Source organism: Mandrillus leucophaeus, unplaced genomic scaffold (assembly GCF_000951045.1).
Source record: "Mandrillus leucophaeus isolate KB7577 unplaced genomic scaffold, Mleu.le_1.0 Scaffold873, whole genome shotgun sequence".
NCBI lineage: Eukaryota > Metazoa > Chordata > Mammalia > Primates > Cercopithecidae > Mandrillus > Mandrillus leucophaeus.
Window position 1 is genome coordinate 1,192,196 of NW_012109508.1, and position 13,269 is coordinate 1,205,464.

Here is a 13,269-nt window from a genome sequence, read left to right on the forward strand (position 1 = left end):
GTCAGAAAGAGGGAGGAAGGGATGGATGAGGGCAAAGCAGTAGAGAATGAAATTCTAAGGCTATCTGGGATTAGGATGGCCTGGGTTTTCCCTCCAAATGACCTACCTACAGTCTCACAAATAACCAATTTCCTTAGACTTCCATTTCCACTTTGATAGCATTTTTGAATGCACTCAAATCCTGAACATTTAAACCTACAAATTACTTCAGAGATCATCTCACCCATTCTTATTTTTGAACTATTTAATTTATTTTGTTATGGAGATGAGGTCTAGCTATGTTGTCCAGACTGATCTTGAACTCCTGGCCTTAAGCAATCCTCCCACTTTAGCGTCCCCAAATGCTGCAATTACAGGAATGAGCCACCATGCCTGGCCCCCTTTTTACTTTTACGGATAAGGAATGGGAGGTCTAGGGCATCAGTTAGTCAGCCTATATGATTGAGCACCTAATGAATGCCCCTTCACGAGGAGGGTAAAGGGAATTGCACAGGGTTCCATGGTTGGAGACTCAGTCTCCAGATTCAGACACTACATAACCTTTTAGGTTCCTTCTAGTTCTCAGAGTTGGGCTAAATCAAGATTTTAGTCGTTGGAAGGAGTATGGAGATAAATCCAGTCCTTTCTGGGACTAGAAACATAGAAACAGGCTATTTGACTAACTGCCCAGTATTCTTTCCACATTGCTCAGTTATGATATAGGAATGTGCTGTGACTTACACAGGATTTCTTGGTTCACAACCAAGTATCAGAACAACAGGAAATATTAATCTCGCACACAACATACTGCCTCTCTTCTACAGCCAATCATATCCCCTTTGGGTTGTTTATCCCTATGCTGTTTACAAAACGCCAGTCTGTTCCATGACCTCTTTTGCTCCTGACATCTCTGTGAAATCAACAGGACAGGCACTTTATTCCATATTAGAGATGAGCTTTAGGCTTGTGCAAGAAACAGAGGGAATGTTGCAGTGTTTTCAGATAAGAGTTTTAATTATTTATGTATTCTATTTTTTTAAAATTCTGCAAGGAGGAAAGGATTTCAGCTGTTTTCTTAATGTAAGAAGAGAGTTCACAGATTTGATATATTGTGTTGATTATAATAATCTATATAGTTAGCACATTAGTTATCATAGAGTTGATGAGCAAATCCAGCGTTCTGTGGCATACTTTACAATTCTGAGGAGACCAACACAGTTCTTCACAACATTCCAACATGTGTAAATTTCTATAATAAAAATCGCGTTGCAAGGTTACAGTTATCTTACATGGAAGATAATTATGAAAAAAACCTTTACTATAGGAATTTCATAATCTTTTTTTAGAAAGGGGTCTTAGATATTCAATTCTTTCTAAGACAGAAATAAATATAAAGAATAAGTACAGGTAATGCTTGCTTTGGAAGCACATATACTAACATTGGACCGATACAGAGATTAGTGTGGCCGCCGCTCAAGGATGACATGCAAATCTGTGAAGCGTTCCATTAAAAAGAAAAAAGAATAGGCCGGACACGGTGGCTCATGCCTGTAATCCCAGCACTTTGGGAGGCCAAGGCGGGTGCATCACCTGAGGTCGGAAGTTCGAGACCAGCCTGGTCAACACAACGAAACCCTGTCTCTACTAAAAATACAAAAATCAGTCAGGTGTGGCGGTGTACGCCTGTAGTCCCAACTACTTGGGAGGCTGAGGCAGGAAAATCTCTTTAACCCTGGAGGCAGAGGATATAATGGGCTGCCGAGATCATGCCAGCCTGGGCAACAGAGCAGGACTCTGTCTGGAAAAAAAAAAAAAAATACTATAGATTTAGCCTAAACTGTACAAAGCTAGTAAATACTCTTACCTCTGTCCTTTCTAAGCTGAGGGTAAAAGATGCCTTGTTTTGTATTTTAAAAAGCACTTGTGCCAACAGCCTTTACTCAAGAGCTTCTCATGAAGTACCACTGAAACTTGTGGACTGAGGCTTCCAATATAATTTTAAACAAGGCAAATCAAAGTTTTAGGAGCTTATAATGTATTTCTACACACCCTTGTATAGATTGTGATGTAATTTTCGTGTATCTCAGCCTCTGGCCCTCCCAACCCCACACCTTATTGATAACCCGCCTTGATATCTGTGCTGGGTAACAGACCCTGGTGATGCACGCAGTAAGGGCAGAGCTTAGGAGTGTGTGCTCTGGGATCAGATTGCCCAGGAACAAATCCTCATCCCTCATTGTTGTCACTTTACAGAGATGGAAGTAGAGCCCCAGATGAGGGATACAATTAATGCTTACCCACAGAATTGTGAGGATTAGATAAGACCAAGCTGGCATACTCTTAATGTAGTACTTGACCATAGAAATGATAAAAATTAGGAGCTATTATTATTTCTTGACACCTATTTCTCCATCGCTATCATATCTCCTCTGAGTTCTGCTTTCATTGGCCAAGATTATAGCTAACAAATCTGCAAAACTAATCTTAGCCTATGGAGAAGGAGGCTAAGGTGAGTGTGGGCTTCTCTCCTATCTCTGCTTGGAGGTTACACATGTCTATGTCCACAGTGATCCCTGGTAGCCAAGTTTCTACCTTTAAAACCAACAGTGCTAGTGTCTAATGAATGTTATTTGTCAAGCACAATTTTAAATGTTTTAAATATATTAATGCATTGGAGCCTCACTCCCAGCCTAGGAGGTAAATGCTATTATTATTATGCCCATTATATAGTTGAGGTAGCTGAGCTTGGGTCACCAACACAAACCACACTTTGTAAGTGACCCCTGATTTCCATCCACACCTATGGGCTGCCATGGTTTAGCTGCCTCCTATGCAATCAGATCAGGAGGGAAAACCGATGTTATCCCCCATCGCTTTGCCCAACAAAGAGGCAATTACTATGTCCATTGATGGCTAAGAAAATTGAGGTGTAAAGAAGTGAAGCGCTTCTTGTCTGGTCAGATCACCGTCCCTAGGAGCAGTGTTATTACCTCTAACCCTGCTACGCTCTCTGCCAAGAGCAGCTGCTTTTCTTTACTTACTAATGAAGTGTGGTGGCTAGAGCATGGTTTTGAAATAGAAGGCACAGCGTTTCAATCCAAGGAATGTTATATAATGTGGCACAGTGACTTCCTACACTCAGTTTCCTTATTTATGAAATGGGGATAACAACTGAATCTCTATCACAGGGTTGTTGTGAGTATTGAATGAGGAAAGACTTATGGTACCTGGCTCACAGCAAGCGCTTATGAAACACTGTAATTATTATCATATTATTCTATAGCCAACTTAGATTGGCTCTCTTAAAAACTTGTTCGATCAAAAGCAACTGGGTCAAAATTTATAAATGTGTTTGCTCTTTTATTTATTGGGCAATAGGTGCTAGGGCATAGGCAAACTTTCGTCTTTCCTTTTACACTTTCAAAAATCATATTTAAATCTGTGAGATGTATCTTCAGAGGCAGTTTCTATAAAGAATATTTTAAGTCAGAAAATTTATGAGAAAAAATGTTGTTTTCTGGATAAATTGAGATAACTCCTAGATTAAGTTTGCTTCCTCCACACTCTTCCCATTGCAATTCTTCTAACTCAGAGCTGGGATTATTGCTTCTCTCTGCTGGATGGCCTTGATGGTAGAATACCAAGCCTGCCATTTAAGCTTGCTTCTACCTTGGCCTGCTTTTTCTCACACCCTTGTCTCCTGCTAACACTCCTGTGGATCTGTCGCTCCAAACTCATTTTGCTTTCCTATTGCCTGAGAAGACCTCGAGCTCTACTCTAGCTGTCCTGTCCCTATCTCCAGCAGTCTCAGTCAAGAGATGCCTCTTCCAAGGTGAATTCTTCCCTCAGGATGCAGCCAGCTGTAGTGGGTACCATCAGCAAGGCATCGGGAGTGACCAGGGTCAGACAGCCTTGTGTCATGGGGCACAGGCATGCCTCACTTATCTTGTCTACTGGATATTCTATGTGGTTCTCTCATAAGCCAGCATAGCACTCCCCCATTCAATCCTTCTCACCTATTTATTTTTAACTGGGAAAAGCAACACAGGAACTACAAATTTTAAAAGGGAAAACCACACCCCAAATCTCATCATCATAAAAATGTGCACTCTTACCCATTATTTCAAACACTTTATTCATAGGCATATATGTTAATATGTCTCACAGTTGCAATTATAGTAGAGATGCAATTATACATTTATTGCCCTTTTATTATATCCTATTGTTTCCATATTTCTGTAAAATTGCCACAATTATTTTGATATATCAACTTACATAAAAATTTAGAGTAATTTTTAATAATGTAAGATTGATTTAGAATCACACTTGTTGGTTTGTTTCATGACAACCTAAATTTTATCATAGTTGTTTTCTAAGTATAGCAAATAAGATATTTTCAATTCTTTTCAGAGTTGTTCAATAGGTTATAGCTCATTTGACTTGGAAGAGTATAACATTTTATTCAGAATTCATTTTTTAAAATGTAGTTGCTTTTCATTCATGCTCCCCTTAAATCAGTCAATCTGGCTTTTTGAAAAAATGATCTGCTAGAAAAGATGCTTATTTTCTGTTTTGATAGAGATGCAGAGACCTGCGTGTGTAACAGGGTATTCAAATGCGACTCTTTCTTTTGTCTCAGTTTCTGCCAAGACCTTAAGTCTGAGAAGAAAAAAAAGATTAATTTTCTACACATACTTAAAGAGAAATTTCAGACCATGTGTGTGGGCCTTGCAGGGGGATGGTGTGATTCTAATTTCTTCACTCTCCTAGTATGAGCGTGAGGAGAGGCTTAAAGGCCAGTGGAGAGACTTCAGAGAGAGAATTCCTTCAGGAGAGATGAGAATGCTAGGGCATTCATTCCCCCTACTGTGCCCCAACTCAAGGCAAGAGAAGGGACAGCTAGAGATCCTGAGGGTTTGCTATGGGTTTGGGGAGCATGGCCACTAGCATTTTAGCCTTAAAATATGGATAGGCAAAAGACTGCCTGGAATGACATTTGGTGACACAGCTGACCAAGAGCACGGTCAGGAATGGCCTGATTTTCATGGCGTGGGGTGGGGGTGAAGGGGATGTCAGGGATCGTGGTTGCTTCTTGTGAGCCAGATTTGGACCTCATGAAAGGCAACAAGATGTGGATCATCTTGAAAAGATGCCAAAGAGGATGCCCTGTAGGGGTGATGTGGTTTCAGTAAAGGGGTAGAAGATAGGGAGGCAGTGGGTGGCCAGTTGGAGGAGGAATTATCCACACTGAGGGACCTGAAGGGAGCAGAGGTTTCCCAGTGGCCACAGAGCGTCTCTTAATAGAAGGTGCCAGTCAGCATGTGGACACTGGCTACATACAGGGCACCATTGCTAGATGATACCATTGCTATATACCCAACTGAATAAGATATTTTCTGCCCCTAACTCCCTTCCCTGTTTGAGCCCTGGCGGAGCCAGAAGCATCCCTGTGAGTAGCAGAGGAGAAGAGCAGCCAGAGGGAAATACTACAGGGGCCGACTGCATCCGCCTCACCCACCCACAGTTTCTCTCTTTGGAAGGTCCTCTAATACTAGATTGGAGCAGACGTTTCTTAGGGAGTGAATGGGCAGGAGAGAGGACTGAGTCAGTTACACACTTCAGTTCATGGCACACTAGTATCATGAATTTTGCAAAAAAGCTTTTTTTGTTATGTATATTTATGCATTTCTGTTCCCACTCCCTACTCCAATTCTTCCCCATGGAAAACCATTTTAATGGGTTCCATATGTATTTCTTGTTCCAATGTGTTCTGGAAAACTTTGTATTATTGTTTTCATGTGTGTGTATTTTCCACAAATGTAAATAGCTCTGCATTAGCTTGTTCTATTTCTTGTTTTTCATGGAGCATTGCTGTGAAGATCTGCCCATGTTGCCGTGTGGTCTGTTGTGCCTAGCTGCTGCAGTCGGAAATAATGGGTCCGGGCTTTTTATGCCTAAAAATGGAGACCATTTGTTAGTGCCTGAGAGTGAAAACTCTGTGTTCTGCCCCATATTTAATCCAAGGCAGAGAAGAATGATTACACAAAGGGTTTAGAGGTAGTTGCCTGGGAAAAAAACAAAAAACAAACAAACAAAAAAAACAGCTCTTTTATAATTGTAACCCATCAAGTCCAGTTATTTTAATTAACTAGCTACGATAGTGTTTACTGATACATCAACACATAAGAACTGAGCACCTGTGATGTGTAAGATTCTGGCAGATTTGGGGATAAATTGTATAATAAAAGGCAATATAAAATAAAGTCATTCTGGGAGGTACAGACAGGAAGGGCATGAGGGTTCAGGGAAAGGCGAGAGAAGTTTAGCCAGGGACATTAGGAGAAAAAAGAGGAAGGGTTTAAGTTGAGACTTGAATGCTTAAACACGATTTTGATAGAATGCAAAAGACATTCTAGTTGGAGAAGTTACATGAGCAAAGTAAAGCAAGTTACAAAGTGCAAAACTACAACTGAGAAGTGACAAGTAGAAGCTTTTTTTTGTTTGTTTGGTTTTTTTTTAAGCAACATATTAGTTTATCTTACTAAATGGTTAATGGTTTTGGAAGGCCGAGGTGGGTGGATCACCTGAGGTCAGGAGTTCAAGACCAGCCTGGTCAACATGGCCCCGTCTCTATGAAAAATACAAAATTAGCCGGGTGTAGTGGCGCATGCCTGTAATCCCAGCTACTTAGGAGGCTGAGGTAGGAGAATTGTCTGAACCTGGGAGGCAGAGGTTGCGGTGAGCCGAGATCATGCCATTGCACTCCAGCCTGGGCAACAAGTGCAAAACTCCATCTCAGAAAACAATACAAAGCAAAACAAAACCAAACAAACAAAAAAAAAGTCTGTAATCCAGAGTGATGATAAATTCTCTGCTAGGTAGATCCTTTGTTATTCTCAAACATCAACATAAGGAGGTAGTGGTAGGGAGGCAAATTTGAGTAGGTCAAAATGTGTATGTGTTCTCGTGTGGGGAAGGATCAAGTGTTCCAGTCTTGCATTTTTAAAGTGGCAGTTTTTATGTTTTGAGCCAATGCCTCGGATCCTGATATATCCCCTTATATGCGTTTGGTAAACATTTTTTTAAAATCCAGCTTCTTTTATGCACTCTTTGCTACATTATGGAACACTCTTATGCTGTAATTGGTGTGAGGTTGATCAGCGTGCATATGATGAGTTCGCCATGATTTTGTTTTTTTCCCTCTAATCTGACTTTAACAGGAAGTTCTTGATGTATTGAAGCACCTTATAATCCACAGTGAAGCTCTGTGATTTGTCTTACTGAATCCTAGACTTGAAAGATTCCTGTTCCTCATGCAGACTTTGCCCCTTTTCTAACAGTGCCCATCACGGATTAATTCCCATCTTAATTTGTCTCTGGTAAAACACCTGATATCATGTCACTGAGGAGGAGGCACCAGGTAAATTTAAGTTGTTCTGGGAATTTAATGTTAACAGTATTTGTATGATGGAAAGGATCTCTAAACTTCAATTCAACAATGGGATTGTATAATTAAAAAGCTAGCGGCCGGGCATGGTGGCTCACACCTGTAATCCCAGCACTTGGGAAGGGCGAGGCAGGTGGATCACCCAAGGTTGGGAGTTCGAGACCAGCCTGACCAACATGGAGAAACCCCGTCTCTACTAAAAAAGATACAAAATTAGCCAGGCATTGTGGCACATGCCTGTAATCCCAGCTCCTTGGGAGGCTGAGGCAGGAGAATCGCTGGAACCCATGAGGAGGAGGTTGCGGTGAGCCCGGATCGTGCCATTGCACTCCAGCCTAGGCAACAAGAGTGAAACTTCATTTCAAAAAAAAAAAAAATGAAAAAAAAGAAAAAAGAAGAAAGCTAGCATCCAAGTTCCAAACAAAAGTGGCTTTGCCTTCCTACCAGTGTCTCTCACTGTTCTTCCATTTCTCTTTTTCTTTCAGAGCATTTTGTCAAGGGTCTGCCAGAATACCACGTGGTGGGTCCAGTCCGAGTAGACGCCAGTGGGCATTTTTTGTCATATGGCTTGCACTATCCCATCGCGAGCAGCAGGAGGAGGAGAGATTTGGATGGCTCAGAGGACTGGGTGTACTACAGAATTTCTCACGAGGAGAAGGACCTGTTTTTTAACTTGACGGTCAATCGAGGATTTCTTTCCAATAGCTACATCATGGAGAAGAGATATGGGAACCTCTCCCGAGTTAAGATGATGGCTACCTCCGCCCCGCTCTGCCATCTCAGTGGCACGGTTCTGCAGCAGGGCACCAGAGTTGGGACGGCAGCCCTCAGTGCCTGCCACGGACTGGTGAGTGCGAGCTCTGGCATCTCCTTCCTCTGCTCCGGCCCCTAGAGTCCCAGCCAGTAGACCTACTACCAACAGGTTCACAGATGCACTGACATATGGGAGTTGAGCCCCCGTCATGTGATGATCCTGGCCTCCAAAGGGGTTGGCGAGAAAGTGTTTAATAAATAAAAGAGATTGAATTGAGAGGTACAAGAGTAAGGGCACTGAGGGTTCAGAGGAGGCAGACAGAACTCCAACCAGGAACATCAGGGCGGGGTTGGAGGGGGAAGAAGAGAGAGAATTTGAGTTTGGTCTTCAGCCTCTGAGGCAGCTCTGAAGGTATTGTTGACTGACTGGCTGGACAGCATATTTTGAACGAACAGAACTTAAATTTGGACTGAGTGAGAATGTTATAAATAATGATGGTGATAGCAGCTGCTGTGATGTGATAGTTGACTCTGTGTGCTTCATAATCAGACTTCATGAGGGAACCTCAGGCAGTCAATTGATCCCTTTGTGCCTCTGTTTTCTCATCTGTAAAATAGAGATAATAGTAGTATCTGCCTCATGGAGCAAGGTTTGGCAAACTATGAACCATAGGCCAAATCTGGCCTGCCTCTTGTTTCTATAAATAAAGTTTTATTGAAAGGCAGATATACTGTGTGTTCACAGATTGTCTAGGGCTGTTTTTGAACTGCAACGACAGAGCTGAGTAGTTGGGGTAGTTACTGTATGGCTGAGGAACTGCACAATATTTGCTGTCTGGTCTTTCAGAAAGAGTTTGCCGACACTTTTAATAGAGTATTGTGGAGTGTTTAATAAATAATAAACACTCAGTGAATATTGGCTGCTGCTGTTATATTATTTGAATATGCCAAGCACTGGAGTGTGTGGTTTACTATGTGATTTATGTTCATTGTCCTCTTTGCCTCGTTTTAGCAGATGAGGCAGCTTGGAGATATTGAATAAATTCACTGTGCAAGTTACCTTGGGTTCAGTCTTTCTACCGTTACACGCTGTATCTCAAAATGCAACCAATAGTGACAGCCCCACCAGCAACTGCAGGGCAAATAACGCTCAGGAATTCTGTTGAGATTTTTTGAGGTATGTGTTTAGGGAGTGAGTGATTGCAGGGGAAGGAATCCCAGAGTCCTGAAGGTGGTTTTGGAGGAGTCCATGTTTTCGGCTTTGGCCCCTGTGCCAGGGTTGGTTTGCTAAGCAAAACTTCTAGTGGCATTGGCATTCCTGCAAAAGGCACTTGTTCCAAATCCTCCCATTGTTACTACCATTTTGCTAAGAATTTCTGTGCTTTGTAATTTAGGGCTGCATTTATCTTGTGTTTCTAGAGTTTGACTTTGCCAGAATACTGTGAGAAAATTCAGTAAAACATTATCCAGTGGTTTAAGTTTTCCAGAGGACCTCTGGGGATGAAATGCTTTGTACAATAAATGGAAAGTCTTGCTTTGCCTCTTTCTGTAAATTTGGATTTTCATATTAGGTATTTATCATTTCCCCCTAATTAGATCATAGCACAAAATCAAGAATGGTTAATGGTTTTCTATTTTTCTTTTCCTCTTCTCTCTGGGCCTCATCAGGGGCTTCGTTGAGCTGCAGCACATTTCCCAGTTCCATGGCTGTCATCCTCTAGGCTTGCTCTGGACTCACATCACATCTCCCCTTTTGCAATCCTGGTTCTCATTCCCGTGAGACAACCCTGGAAGCATCATGGCACCCGATCCTCTATGGCCGGAACTGAAGAAAGAGCCCCTGATGATGAAACGTTATCATGCTCCTTAAACATGAGCATGTTTCTGTGGGATGGAGCAGTATGGTCTGTGGACCTGCAGAATCAACATCACATTGAATGGGAGCTCATTACAAAGATGAACCCATGGGCTTCACTTCAGACCTAGTGCGTTAAAATCGCTGGGGAATGGACAAAAATCTCTCTGTGTGTGTTTAGCTGCTTGACTGAGATATAATTCACATACATACAGTTAACCCACTTAAAGTTTACAGCTCAGTGGCTTTAAATGTATTCAGAGTTGTGCAACCATCACCATAAATTTTAGCATATTTTCGTTAGCCCACAAAGAAACCTATATCCCTCAGCAGTCACTTCCCCATTCCCACATTCCTCCAGTCCTAGGGAACGGCTAATCTATAGATTTGCCTGTCTGAAACCTTTGTTTTAATTAGCTCTCCAGGAGATTCTGATGCCCACTGAAGTTTGAGAAGCCCTGGACTAGAGTAGTCATTCTTAACCCTGGCTCAACATTAAGACTAGCTGTCTAGCTTTAAAAATGGACCCATGCCCCAACCCCACAGCCCAGATGTTTTGATTTATTTGGTCTAATGGAAGAGTCCAGGCATCAGCATTTTTTAAAGCTCCTCAGTAGATTCTAAAGTGCAGTCAGTGTTGCCAACCACTGGATTAGCATAAGTGGGTGTTAATGGGTGGTATTGGCCAATATTACTCTGAAGTACCAGATCTCGCCAGGTGATTCTAATGAGCAGCCAGGGGTGAAACCACTGCTGTAAATTGCTCCCCACTTTCATCTTGTGCTTTCTAAAGGAAATTGCATATTGTTTAGCATTATCCCAGACTTGGGAAGGGAATACTAGGACCCTTTCAATTTCACACGTCCCCAAGGAGCAGGAGTACTACCATGTAGGCATTTTCAGATTCAGATTTCAGATTCATATGAAGTTCAGAAACACAAAGTGTTAGTTAAGATGATGGGAAACTTTCACATCCAGATCAGTGAACAATTTTCCCAGAAGAAACATTCTACTCGGAGGATTATTTTGGAACCTTTTACACATAATTGGATGTTTAATGGATGGTTACAAAAAAAAAAAAAAAATGGATGGTTACAAAACCCAAAGCCAAATGAGTTTCTTTCCTTTCGGTGTGTGCACTACTTCACTGGATTCAAGTTCATTTGCTTCTGTGCCAAATTTGCCAGTATCCACCTAGAGTGGTCCTAGTCAAAAGAATAGTGGTTGGACTTGTGTCTGACTTCTGATCATGTGTCTAGGGTGTGACATCCAGTGTAGTTGTTCTCTCACCCAAGTATGGCCCTACATTCAAATTCACAGGATGGCAGGCCTAGGATCTGCTGGCTATAAGCCCTTCTCCACTTCTGGGGGCAGAAGTAGCATTTGGGAAGTCCTTCTTAGGAAGGAAACACTTTCATGTGGACCAGGGCATCTGCTTGTCATTCCTGAGGTGCAAACCTGGCTTTCTTTGTTTCAGATGTGGTCATCTGAATGAGATGTTGGAGGCTGTGTTCTCTTGGAGTTGTCTACGATTTGAGGCTCATTTAGTCTCCTCTGGAGCAGACTCAAGATGATTTCATTCTGAGGACCCTAGAAAAGCTACCTATGGGAAGTTGTGGGACAACCTCCTTCCTCCATTTAATGTACTCTAGCATGTCTCCAGCCCTTGTCCTCTTTGAGGCTGCTCCCAGACTGAGTCAGCCCATGTCTCAGCTCAGCAGCTCTCCTCTGTCATCTCCACCATTTTCACTACCCTTCCCCCATCAACACTTTCACAACGTTGACATTGTGGAATTTGTTTCTTTTGACAGTTTAGTTGATTTGTTCCATTCTTAGCTTTTTGATGGAGGAACTGTGTTCTTTAATCAGCTAGACTCTGAATTTATCCTCAGGAGTGAGTATCACAGTGGGGGTCATTTTGGTTTTGCTGTTGCCAGGGGCACTACAGGATTGGTTCCAAGTGAATTTGTTGTTAGTGTTTCAGTTCAGATGTCTGCACTAGAAGGACAGTGCAAAATATCTACCCTTGTGCATAAGGCAGGATTGGGGTTCTGATTTTTCATGGGGCATTCTAATTCTGCCAAGCACTTACCCTCTGGACTGTGTACCTGGATCGTTAAACTAATAATTTTAATTTCTGTTTACAGCACATTATTTAATTCCTGTTCATAACATTTCTTAGCTCAGGCTTTATTAAACCAAATACAGTTCTCGGCTCTATCAAAAACTCTCATTCCAGCCCCTGCTGGGAAATTAAATTCTAATTCTTACCCTGAATAGCTGGTCATGGATCTCTCAAGGGCCATCCAGCTTTAACTTCCATGTACTCTCTGTCCTTAAGTTTGCCTTTCTCTTTGGGTACATTGAGATTTCCTTTGTTTTAAACTCATATATGGGTTAAACTTTTGAGAGGTATTTCTTAGTATTTTTATGCTAAACTTTTTGTTTTGAAATAGATGTAGATTCCTAACAGTTGTAAGAACTAATTCAAAGAGGTATTGGTATATATCCTCTACCCAGTTTCCTCTAATGGCAACATCTTGCAACATTACTGTACAGTATCACAGCCAGGATTTTAACATTGACGTCAAGATGACACACTTTTCCATCACAAGAATCCCTCATGTTATCATTTTATAGCTATACCCATTCCTCTCCTGCTGCCATCACCTCATATTTATATTTTACATTTAAGTCTGTAATCTATTTTGAGTTAATTTTTATATGAGGTATGAGACTTAGAGGTTCTCCTCCCTTCCCTCCTCCCTTCTTTTCTCTCTTCCTTCCTTTCTTGCTTTGTTGTTTGCCTATGGATGTCTGATTGTTCCAGCACCATTTGTTGAAAGTCTGTTTTTCTTTCATTAAGTTGCTTTTGCACTTTTGTAAAAAAATTAGCTGGATGTATTTTTGTGAGTCTATTTCTGAGTTTTAGGTTCTGTTCCATCAATAGCACACAGTCTTCATAACTGTAGCTATATAATTAGTCTTGAAATCAGGTAGACTGATTCCTCCCATTTTAGTCCACTTTTTCAAAATTATATTAGTAATTCTAGTTTCTCTCTCCTTCCATATAAATTTTGTAATAATCTTGTCTACAAAATCTTGCTACGATTTTAATAGGAATTGTATTAAATCTATATATTAGGTTGGGAAGAATCGACGTCTTTGCTATGTCAAGTCTTGCGATCCATGAACATGGTATGTGTCTTGATTTATTTAGATCTTCTTTGATTTT

The 13,269-nt window shown here is 41.4% G+C and overlaps 1 protein-coding gene across 1 annotated transcript in view; it reads left to right on the forward strand.

Annotated features, from left to right (window-relative positions):
* Nucleotides 1-8,513, forward strand: part of LOC105531238 (A disintegrin and metalloproteinase with thrombospondin motifs 12-like) — a 14,957-nt gene extending 6,444 nt beyond the window's left edge. Inside the window, exon 2 of the mRNA XM_011969128.1 lies at nucleotides 7,912-8,513. Within this exon, the coding sequence (XP_011824518.1) occupies nucleotides 7,912-8,318 (407 nt within the window). The 3' untranslated portion in view covers nucleotides 8,319-8,513. The remainder of the gene's footprint in view (nucleotides 1-7,911) is intronic.
* Nucleotides 8,514-13,269: the final 4,756 nt, after the last annotated feature.